At 38.9% G+C, this 12,767-nt stretch overlaps 1 protein-coding gene across 2 annotated transcripts in view; it reads left to right on the forward strand.

The window, feature by feature from the left end:
• The first annotated feature begins 4,599 nt into the window (after positions 1–4,599).
• iqca1 (IQ motif containing with AAA domain 1) overlaps positions 4,600–12,767 on the forward strand; it is an 86,831-nt gene continuing 78,663 nt past the window's right edge. For both annotated transcript variants that reach the window (XM_072682920.1, XM_072682923.1), the window contains exons 1-4: positions 4,600–4,830; positions 8,729–9,056; positions 10,796–10,915; positions 12,181–12,369. In XM_072682920.1, coding sequence (XP_072539021.1) covers positions 4,820–4,830; positions 8,729–9,056; positions 10,796–10,915; positions 12,181–12,369 — 648 coding nt within the window. In that variant the 5' untranslated portion in view covers positions 4,600–4,819. The remainder of the gene's footprint in view (positions 4,831–8,728; positions 9,057–10,795; positions 10,916–12,180; positions 12,370–12,767) is intronic.

Here is a 12,767-nt window from a genome sequence, read left to right on the forward strand (position 1 = left end):
CACACAACCAAATCTTCTTCAGCTAACCAAAAGTGGTTCTTTTATGGCATCACTCAAATACCCTTTTGTAGCACCATGTCTTAAAAACTGTTTTTGGATCAAAAAATTGAAACTACTTTGCTTCAAAACTATGTATAATTCTTTAACTCTCAATTTATTTTCTCTGTTTTATTTTTTTCCTAAAATGCCCCAGTAATCCTGAAAATATTTCGGCAGTAGATACGCTGTTTATGTGTTGTGTACAGTGACAGGTGAAAATTCTGTTGCTGTTTTTCCTATTCCGAGTTTCATTTATTATTTTTTATATATCCTCTTGGCACTGGCTCAAAGGCTTCCAGAAAGGAGGCTTAATATAGGCGCAAGAGGATTCACCTGTTGCTAAAGCCTTCAGCTGGCCACTAGTCTATTTAAAGTTGTAAACTCTGGCTTGGGTCCACTGTCTATTGTGCGATAGGCATGGAAGAATGGGCCTTGAAATTACAGACAGTACATCAGAATCAATAAATCTGAACTAGGTCCAATAATGTGCAAAATGGAAAAAAACAAAACTGTTTAAAACCATTGATCTGGACAATAAGTGAGGAAGGCTTTTTTTCTCAAAAAAGTAGTTAAGAAGATTTCTCATTAATGGCAAGAGTTAACTTAGTAAAGCTCTGTTTAGCAAAACAAATGTACTATATGATGAATACAGGTAATACTGGCCTTCCTTCAGAAGAGGTTTGAAAATAGTTATTATTTACTTTCCCCCAAAATCTGTCTATTGTCAATTAGAGTGAATAAGTTTGCTATAAATCTAAGGGGATGCAAATGGTGAGGATAAAATTTTGTCATAAAAAGAACTTTTATTGATTTATTTGAGCCTCTCTTTTCCAAGAACGTTCTGGCTAAGAAACCAGCAAACCATAAAAATATGTTTAATGATGTAAAACAAACGAATAAAATGAAAGTTCATAAGGTCACCTAGTGTCCTCCCTTTTCCCAATACTACCTTAAGTGAAAACATAATTTAGTGCTTTAATTTACAGCATTATTCTGGGTCAAGCACAAACGTGGGATGCAAGAAAATCGACTGTTTTCATCAAGCAGTCAGGATGGATATCCACGTCCATTCAGCTTTTGCCAGTATTCTTCTTTGCCTGAATGTATGATGAGGAAGGAGGTGGGTCAGTGTGCCTTGAGTGCGTAAACAAGCGCAAGGCTTTAGCGACACCTGACCAAACAATACAAACACATTTCCTGTGTATTAGGACCAAACTGCTGCCGGACAGGGGAAATGTCCATATGAGACCAGAAACCAGGGCCGGCTAGAGGGAATTTCCACGGTAATAGTTCCCACCGATTATAAAATACAGTCATCAGAGCAGGAGGTATTAAATAGGTGCAAAAAAACAATGATCCGTAATTGCGCTGCATTATTGCAGAGCTTAAGGCTGGAAACATTTGGCTGAGGAAGTAGCTGGAAAGGCATGCCGGTGAGCACTTGTTAAGTGCACATTTGGTTTCTGTTAGGGGTCCAGCATGGAAAAGTCAGAAATGGTCGAAATGAGGGATCGTTGGGGTGAAGACAGACTCTTTTCCTATTATTAAGCTGTTCATGAGGCCCAAGTTAGGCCTGCATTCCTACTGTCAGTATCTGTCATATGCAGTACATGGCCATTTCACACAATTTGCTTCCACACATGGATGAATCAGTGATAGTCCAGTGGCCATCAGTAGTTTTCCTACTGGAGACCTACAGGTTTAGACAGAGTTTCATTCCAACAATAAGCTGTTTAGGGTTCAAACTAAACTCTGAAGAAGCTCCAGGTGACCTGCTCTTGGAGATCCTGCAGGGGCTGTAACCCCAACCCTAGTCTGATCTACAGTACCAGTCAAAAGTGTAGACACACCTAGTTGAATGTGTACCACTCATCACCTTAAAAATCCAAAAAGTGGGGTGACCATGTATTTGTATTTGGGGTGACATATGGATATACAGTGGATACTGTAGTTTGAATTTGGTGTTTGGGGGGTTATTGGTAAATTAGTAAATGTTTATTGTAATAATGTATACACACTGCAGCTGCATGGTTTAAGAGGTATTTCCACCCTCACACATACACATGGCCACTGACACAATCTAGGCCTACGTGAAACCCACCAGCCACAACATCTTACCTACGATGGACATTCATGTGTTCCTAGTGTCCTCTAGGAAAACAAAACAACAAAAATATGGTGACCCTAGCATTTGGATCAGATGTTTTCAAGATAATGATCAGCACACATTCAACCAGGTATGTCAAACTTTTGAATGTCACTGTGTTTACACTCACAAATAACAAAACAAAAGGTTCATTCCCAGCACAGCGATTTGTGGTTGGGAGTCCAAGACAGCATAATTGGCTTCACTTCCTTTGGGGTGGACAGGATGACTTCACTATCTTTGGGTAGTAGGCTGGGCGTTGCTCTCTCCACATCTCTCAGGCCAAGGCTTAGCCAGTGTGGGGGTCTGTAACATGATGTAGAAGAACTGTTAGTTAGTGTTCTTCTCTAGCATAATTAAAAAGGTTTAAAGTGAAGAAAGGAATGATCTTGTAGGAAGGACCTCCAGGAGGACGATCGCAATACATCACATATGATCCACTTAATGACTGCCTTCAGACATAATGATTGAACCTGATCTAGTGTGTTTGAGAGTGAACCTTACAGGCAGGTTGATCTCCAGGAGGAGGCTGCTGGAGGCCACTGGTCTGAACTAATATCATGTCAGAAGGCTGTAAGGCGCTCATTGCCTGTCTGTCATTGCCTATGTGATTCCTTGGTAGAGAACGGTTTCTTTGGCAGGGAACATCGATGCGTGACAGATCATGTAGCGCTCATATAATAAACCATTGTCCCTGCAGAGTGAACATGGCTGGCTGGGACTAACCAAGCGTCCACAGCTAAATGAGTTTCAGACCAACACAGACACAGTCAGCACCTCAAGTGCACACCTGCCACTTCAGAAGTCACAGATCAAACAGCCATCCGCAACACATGTTTCTGAGAAGCATGAGGAAAATGCAAAATATCGTTCAACAGATAGCTGCTCTGCTCAAGTGGCTATCGTATTGCATTTGTGATCTGATGGAACATTTCTTAGGTTGTACCAAATTCTGCAAAAATCTGCAAAAAAGTATAAAAAGAAAGAGAAAGATTGCTTAAGGGAAAGTAGTATTAAAAGTATTACAGTATATGAAAGTAAAAAACAAACATTTTAACCAATGCACAAATGTTGTGTGTTTTTGGGAGGTGAGAGGAAACCAGAGTACCCAGAGGAAACGTACATGGACATGGGATGAGCACACCAAGCCCAACACCAAACACAGAGCAGGAGTGAAGATCGATCCCACAACCCCCCACACAAACTGCCTTTGACACCCCCATGGCAACGTCAAACTTTTTTTTTGTAACCATTTTTTAAATATCTTTAATAACGTATAGAAATTGTTGTTTGTTTATTTATTCATTGCCTTTGCTTTGTCAACAGCATGTTAGCAATTTCTGCATTTTCCCATGCAGAAATCAAATCTAATTTATGGCATATATGCACATGTGTCATAAAGGATTATGCATATATTATATACAAACATATGGAACATGCATACATTTATAAATGCAGGTAAATGCAAATCTTGTATTTTTGACATGTTTGACATAATATGATTTGGGCATTTGTTTATTACACATTGTACTAAACAAATGTAAATTTCATGATGAATGGACCAATAGAAATGCTCCAAAAGTACCTTTTTAAGTAAAGAAGGTGCTTATGTTTTATGTTTTATGTTTTATGTTAAATGTTTTTGTGTGAAAGCGATGCTTTTTAATCTTATATTGTTCAATATAATGTACACTGTAAAATGTATGTCAATAAAAATGCTACTCACATATACAGGGATTTTTGGGCCCCTGGAAAAGATCATACTAGGTTCTATCTATCTATCTATCTATCTATCTATCTATCTATCTATCTATCTATCTGTCTGTCTGTCTGTCTGTCTATCTATCTATCTATCTGTCTGTCTGTCTGTCTGTCTATCTATCTGTCTATCTGTCTGTCTGTCTGTCTGTATATCTGTATATCTATCTATCTATCTATCTATCTATCTATCTATCTGTCTGTCTGTCTGTCTGTCTGTCTGTCTATCTGTCTGTCTGTCTGTCTGTTTGTCTGTCTATCTATCTATCTATCTATCTATCTGTCTGTCTGTCTGTCTGTCTGTCTGTCTATCTATCTATCTATCTATCTATCTATTTATCTATCTGTCTGTCTGTCTGTCTGTCTGTCTATCTATCTATCTATCTATCTATCTATCTATCTATCTATCTGTCTGTCTGTCTATCTATCTATCTATCTATCTGTCTGTCTGTCTGTCTGTCTGTCTGTCTGTCTATCTATCTATCTATCTATCTATCTCTTTTTTTACCCTGTATCTTAGCAGCGGGGTGCGTTGTGCGTGCGTTGTGAGCTGCGCAGGCAGCTAAGCGATGGCTGTTTGCCCGGCGCATTGAAGAGACTGTGATCTGGTCCCCATGGCAGCTGTCTAGCAAACCAGCAGAGCTGCGAACTGAGCCGCGAGACACAGCGGCAGCGGCGCGATTATTCACGGGCGACTGGGATTATAAATTACAGAGAGCAGAACCAGACCGCGCTGCGTGGTGTAAACGTGCTTTTAAGCCTTTTATAACTGGCAAAAGACCCGTCCGGTTTAGATTACGGTAAGATAAAAGGCGTTCTGGCTCTGCCATTGAGGCGCAGTGACTTGTGAAAGTGCGGAGTGGAGTATCGAGGAGGATGTCACACAGGTAAATCTTGAAACTTCTATGGTCCTGCCTGAACCTCAACCTGTGAGGCCACAGATATACGTGCCATTGTTTACAACTGATAAACAGTACAGGGAAAGTGCATAAGTGTTCATAAGGATACATGGCACCTACATACACTATATGTCCTAAAGTTTGTGGACACTCCTTGTAATATGTGAATTCAGCAACCCTAGCTGTTGATTTGCGCTCACACGTATGTATCTGTATAATCTACATAGCACTGCCAGTAGAATGGGACACTCTAGACGAGCTGCATATGAGTCTAAGGTCACCATGCACAATGCCTAGCATGGGCTCGAACAGTGGTTCCCAACCCTGGTCCTGGAGAAACCCCCTGCCATGCACATTTTACTGTTTGCCCTGTTCCCAGCGGCACACCTGATCCATGCATCTAATAAGCTTGTCCTGTGCTGAAGGTTGTGAGTTGAAGGGTTGAAGTGCAGGGAATCTCTAAAATGTGAAGAACAGGTGGTCCTCCATAGCCAGGGTTGGAAACCACTGGGCTAGAGGAATGTAAAGGCCACCAGTACTGGCTTGTGGGCTCTGGCGGTATTAATTGGAGTTCTGGATGACACCCTATTCAATACCTTTGGGATGAGCTTTAGCATCAGTACCAGACTTCACTGATGTTTTCATGGCTGAATGTTATCGCTTCTGTTGTAACACATTGATTTTGGAAGAAACTTTGGATGAGCATGTGTCCAAAAACTTTTGTCCTTATAGATAAGCTGTCATGTAGCTTCACAAGTGCAGCCTTTTCCATGTCCATGTTTAGAGGAAAGGATATAGTAGAAACATCTCACACTCTACAAGCAAAAGTTTGTGGAACGAATGGCTTGTGAAGAAGTGTGTGTGTGTGTGTGTGTGTGTGTGTGTTTGTGTTGGGGGGGGGGGTGTTTGAGGAAGGCCACATTGTATTGCAGTTCCTATGACAACATATGGTCAAAGAGAGCCAGTGCTTTTGTATTCCCACACAGGAGCAGAGTGGGTGGCATGAAGGTTGAAGCTAGCTAAACACCTTCAGCTGAGCTGGTCCAACTCTCACAATGAGCATGTCAGAGGTGCCTATGCAAGCGCCTTTGATTGACACCTCCGTCAGAAACTTTATGCTATATTCCTTTCACTCTTCGCCCCGCTGTCAGCGTATCTCCACTTCGTCGCTCCGGCAGCCTGTCCCAGCACTTTGCTATGTGCTGCCCGCCATCGTTAGGGTATTTCCAAAAGGTTCCCTCCCTCTTTTATTGTAAATGTTTCTTTAGAAGCGGTTCTCCCAAGCCTCCACCCACCACCCACCTCCCCCCCTTAACTTCCCACTCACTCCCACTCTTGCACTTTTCTCCTTTGATTTGGTCACCCCTACAACCAGGGCTCTTGACAGTGGTTTTGCCCACATGGGGACAATACTGTATGGCCCCCCCATCCGAATACGAAAAGAAGGTAGTTTCACCCTTGCTCTGAACTCTTTCAGGGATACACAAAGGGGGCTCCCACACACAAGAGGGTTAAAAAGAGAGCAAAGGGGCATCTGTAGGAGCCATGTGTATTGGTCCTAAAAGAGAAATGCATGAAATTAAGTTTGTCAGGGTTTTTCTTTCATTGCTGGCATGGCCCAATATGCTTACTGGTGTACACATCTGTGCACTTCCGAATTGTTAGCGTGCCACGCAAAGCTGTAAAACCTGATTTGGGATTTTTATGGGCTTTTATTGGAACGCATAGCTTGGGGGCGCTTATAGTGTAGCTGAGCACTCAATAAGCTCCCATAGGGCAGGTGTTTTAGGTAGGTGTTGTTAAGGTCATTAGCAGGTACTAAAGTTTAACCTATCCCTATTGAAAGGGTGTTGGCCATCCTGTGCCAGGTGTAGGAAACAGAGAGCTCTTTAGAAGCTGAGAATACATTCATACAAGCCTCAACTTTTTACTGTGAACATCATGAGAGCAACGAATTAAATATGTTGTAAAAAATTGTCCTGAGAGCTAAAATGCATTAAAAGAATAATAAATAAAATAAATAGAAATAATGTTGTGAGGTTTATGGAGGGGGCAACATTGTAAGACAATAGACAAAATAAAACACTGTCATAAGAACAACAGGATTTTTTATATGTAGATATTTGTAACAAAAATGAGTAGCCATAGCTTACTCAGTTTCATTTGAGTATGTCACACCGATTTGTTGACTTTGATTATGTTTTAAAAGAAATCACATTACTGTGATGCAACATTATGACTAATATTGAAATTAAAACATTTTTGGACACCATTATTGAAAACCATTTTTCATTTTCATTTTTTGAAAGACATATTACAACAACAAAAAATTGTAGTAGTCAGGATTGGCTTTGAAAACTAAACTACTGAAACTAGTAATATACAGTGCATGCTGACTACAATATGACAATACTGAGTGGAACAGGGTCCTAGTCACCAATGTTGCATTACATTAAGTTATTAAATCAGTGAATTTTCCTAAATTGAAGTCTAAATAAACAAAATCATTCTAAATAAAAATAAAAACAGTGACTGCATTAATGACACTTCACTTGCTCCTGCCTATATCCATTCAGCTGTCACACAATGTTGCTTCTAGGCAACAAACATATTTAAGCAATGTTTAATTACACAATATCATTGATTTGATACTGAATGTAATGTCATCAGATGTAAATCATACTTTTACATGGATGTAAAATCATTAAAAAATAGCTTTTCTGGCATGCATGACCGCCAGGCCCTCCTGTTACCCTCATCAGGTCAGCTGCCCTCCCTCCTGCTACTGCTATCTGCCTATTGACTATGTTAAAGTTTACATGGACTCTAAATATTAACCATCATTACTTTTATTATTCTTACCATCCTCTATTATGATTATATTAATTCAATAATAGTATATTTTTATCAGCACACAGACTATTCTTATGTAGTGATACAGTGACTTTCTATCTAAGAATTATAAGTAGTTTTCACTAGGTGACAATGGGTGAGGATGTGTGCCCCCTTGTGAGTCTTGGTTTCTCCCAAGGTTTCTTCCTCCAGCCGTGAGGGATTTTTTTCTTTCCATTGCCGCCTTTGGCTTGCTCATTATGTTTTGTTGATTTGTTAATCTCTTGTCCTATTATTAAGGTTGCTTTGTGATGGCAGTTGTAAAAAACACTGTACAAATAAAATTGTGAATTTCTTTGAATTTTGAAAAAGCTACGCCAAGCAAGAAAGAGATCTGAAAATGCCCAACCAAGAACCAAGAAAGGATGCAGTTTAATGCTTTATTCAGCCTCTTATTTTCATTATTGATATCGTTAATCGTTTATCGTTAATCATATTTTGTCATTAAATATGATTAAATATACCATTAATGATTAAATATATTATTATTTTATTTTAAAGGGATAAAAATGAATTTTGTTACCCTGAGCAACATTGTGCAACAGAGGGTTGATGTGTCCAAATTGGCAGTTATCAATCTCAATATATCTCAATATAATCTCAATATAACTTTTTAGAGCTGTTGTTCTTAAGATACTTTTTATACTGTACTATATACTGAATAAAGCTTTTATAAAGATGGCTTTTGTTGTGTACACTCTTACACAGCAACACTTACACTTGTACACTTATATAGTACTGAAGAGCCTTTTTGGCAGTGTTTAACATCTATGGATGCTTTTCCACCAAAGAACCCTAAACTAAACTAAAATAACCATTTATGTTCTTTGAGTTGTCATGGTTCTATATAGAACCATTGCATTTACTAAAGAACCTTGTTATTGTTATATATGAAATAACAGAAATGATAAATATCACTGCATGTCCCACTTTTGAATTGAAGTGTGTGATGGTTATCACTGGACAGAACCCATCATTGTTCTCCTCTACCCAGCTCCTATGGCAGGATGTGGGCAGAGGCCCAGGGTGCTTTGGCGGACCTGCTGGAAGACGAGATCCCCCCAGCAATGCTCCGTCCTCAAAAGGACCGTTTACAGGCTTACCAGACTCTGGCCACCTTCTACTTGCGATACCTCCACATCTTCAAGCGCCTAGAAGAAGTCTACGACCAGATCGTTCATCCTCAGAAGAGACATGTGGTGAGACATGTCCTGGAAGGGGTCATGGGTCGGCTGGTGGAGCTGAAGAATGAGATGGTGGAGCTGGAGTTCTCTGAGTTTCACTACTTTGATGACATGCTACAAGATCTAAAGATGACCCCTGTGAGTGTACAATGTATATTGAACAGAAACTCAAACTGTGTGTAGGACGTGAGACATTTTCACATTTTCAATACATTGCAGTCAATGTCTCTGCTAATTTGCATATGCACTGCCAACGTGACGCAGTCTAATTCCACACCAGTAAAAAGAGTTTCACTGTTGAGAAATGAAATCCAAATAAACGTCCAGTCTGATGCAAATTGCAGTAATCAGTAAAACACATCTCTCGAAATAATCAGTAAATTAACCTACAACTAGCTACGTAGCTAGTTTGCTTATTTATCTGTTGGTCTATGTGTCTATATATATAGAATCTGTTAAACCTAAACCTAAAAAAGTCACAGTAAATTCCCCACTTTAAATTTCTATTGCCACTTTGTAAACTTGCATGTAGATTGACAACATTCACTTATTTAATTTACACACAAATAAAAGAGTTAAAAAAGAAAAATATGCTGAAATTAGCTTTTAGATGAATAACGCAAAAAATCAGTTACAGTGCAAAATGTTCGACACATCTGGTTGAATGTGTCCCGATCATCATCTTAAACACATTTGATCCAAATGCATAATGACCATACCAAGTCATCAAAATTACCATATTTTTATTTTAACAAAACGGACACAAGGGTATCCACCTTAGTTATAATGTCGGGGCTGGGGGTTTCAAGTAGGCCTAAGTTGTAGGACCATGGCAGTGTGCCTGTGTAAGGGTGTGCAGCTACAGTATGCTACAAATTTAAAACCCCCCAGTCACGATATCCTAACTTTGGTGGATACCTGTGTGTCCTTAGTGCCCTATCTATTGGATCAGATGTTTTTAAGATGATGATCAGCACATGTTCAACCAGGTGTGTCTAAATATTAGACTGGTGCTGAATTTGTAACATATGTAAATATAAAAAATTTACACTTATGTATTATGTCTGTTGCACCAGTATATTGGTGTGCACATATGATAAATATATATATCATTCTCTAATACTGACATATAAATATATGTGCATATGTTGTTTATTTTAATATTCAAGAACTTATTGTCACGTGTTTATGTAGATTTTAAAACATCAAGTACATAATGCATACAAAAATAAATGCATACATTTTCATCCTCATGAGAATAAGATAAATAATAAATAAATGCTCAATGAATAAATGAATGAATTTGTTTCAAATTACACTAATCAGTAAAGTGATTTTAGATTTCAAACATTTAAACTATTGAATATCAATACCTCTAGATAGTTAGTCAGTCAGCTTTTTGTTTATTTATCTAAATATCTGTTTAGCATCTGTAAAGTCTAAACAAATCACAGTTAACATGACCCTCATGTTTTGTATTGCTAATTTCTAAATAAAACAATAGTTTATTGTCTTAAGTACTTAAGTACTTAGAGTGATTAGAAAATGCCAAAAAAAAAGAAACCTAGACATACATAAAACTTAAACGCTTGGAACTGATTTTAGTCCAGGCTTAGAATACAGTATAATGACTATTAGGATCGTCCATTGACACGTTTTCATTCTCCAACTAGGCTTAATCTGTGTCCAGAAACCCACCCCTCTATGTCATAGCAACCTTCTACTTAGCAAACACAAGCCTCTTAAACTGTTTGAAATTAGCAGAAGCTAATTGGGGTCGCCTGACCTACACCAGTAATTCTCTGCAGATTTCTACTGGCCGGACCAGTTTCACTCAGGGTCTTTGATCTACATGAAATCTTTTGTGCTATTTGTAGGAGGATCTGGAGGTGCCCATCCCCCGCTATTTTGTCAGGGAGAGAATGAAAGCACTGAAGGAGAGAGAAAAGATGCTGGCTCATATTCTGGCTAAGAAGGGACACTTGAATCAGGAGCCTGTGAGTATTATTTTGTATGGCACTCACTGAAAATAAAAGGCTTTTAGGCCTTCCACAGGATTGACCTCATTTATGAGGTATTATAATAAGAATGCTATGATAAAATGAGTAACAGGAATTGCATTTCAGTGTCCAAGCTAACATATTGAATTATTATTGTATTCTATTTTGTTGTTTAGCAAAGATACAATAATACAGTATACTGTTGCAGTCACAATATTTTTTACTATTTACTTTTTACACACACATCTGGTCTAGTCCCTGTATAGACATACTGCCAATAGAATAGGACTCTCTGAAGCAGATAAACATGAACCTATTGGCACCATGCCTAATGCCAGCCATGGCATGGCATATTAAGTTGTGGAGCAGTGGAACTGTGTTCTGTTATGATGGTGCTACATCTACTATTTTTGGAAAGAGTTGAAGTGTAATCATCCAACACCCTAAACTCACTAAGGCTCTGTTTACTGAACACAATCAAATCGAGTCAGTTGCTCCAGCAAAAGCAGGATTAACTCTTTTTTAATACCTTTGATTTTGGAAGAAATAATGAATGAGTGGGTGTCCCAATACTTTTGTCCATATAGTGTATTTAAATTGGGTTTTTCCATTATTTATGGTGTGGCTTTTATGTAAAAATGAGCAAAATGAGCTAAATGTTCTGTGACCAATTTAAAATTGGTCACGGACCAATAAATGACCAAAATGACCAAAAAACAACAAAAAATTAAAAAACCTCTGATGTAATTAATTGACCAATATTATGCCTTATTCAAAAAGCAGTTAAAGCTCAAAATTATTTCTAATATTACTATGAATAGGGTCAAACTACTTTAAACTGAATAGGCAGATTTGTTGAATATGTCGCCCTTTAAAGTTACTTAGGAAAATTAAGTTTCGCTTTAAGCACAATGATGTATTAGTGGCTGATGGCCTAGTTGTAAGAGAGGTGAGCCAACAATTGGAAGGTCAGCGGGTTTAAATCCCAACATTGACTTGGAACTCTTGTGCCCTTGGGCAAAGCAGTTAATCCACTGCTGGTCATGGTTAGACAGAAAAATCATCAATTTCCCTTCTAAGGGTGTAATGCATGAGTTTTAGTGAGACAGCTTTGGAGCTGTCTAGTCATTGTCTAATAGTCTTCACTAGTAAGTGTCTGTTGTCTTTTAGCAACCGTGGCCTTCAGCTGATCACACATCCTGCAGGAACAGTAACCCAATCTCACTGTCAAAGTTACTGTCTGTGTTTTGTGGGCTTCGCAGGTGCCAGTGCAGACCATGTCCATAGAGAGGGCCGTGCAGTTGCTGCAGATGAGCGAGCGTGCTCGGCAGGGCCGTCTCAGAGCTCACTTCATGAAGGAGATTTGGCAAGAGGAGCAGAGAATGCGTCGAGGGGAGAACTGCCGTCCCACTGCTTCGGATCTCAATCAGGCTGCCACTCTCATACAGAGGGTACTGATCTGCTCTTACTTTTCATCCCCTTAAACTGCAGGCCTAATATTCAGTTATTAATAGTGAGGTACATTTTTCAGTAACATCTATTAATTATTCAGTAATAACTATAAAACGAATTAATCTGCAAGTCAAGTACGGGGCTGGCCACAAAAACTGTGTTTGTCAACATTTTCCTGAAACACAGGGACAGCCAATCCAATCCAACTAAAGAACCATTTAAGGAAATTCCGTATAACTACACAGCAAAAAATTATATCTAGTCAGTGTAACTATATATCTACTGTATACTGTATATCTAATATCAGTCATCAGGAGATTGTTATAGGAGCATTAACATAGTGTATATCAGCACTGTATCAGTAATTCCCCCTCTGGCCACACACCATTTTTCTCAC

The sequence above is a fragment of the Salminus brasiliensis genome, chromosome 7, assembly GCF_030463535.1.
Source record: "Salminus brasiliensis chromosome 7, fSalBra1.hap2, whole genome shotgun sequence".
Taxonomy (NCBI): Eukaryota; Metazoa; Chordata; class Actinopteri; order Characiformes; family Bryconidae; genus Salminus; species Salminus brasiliensis.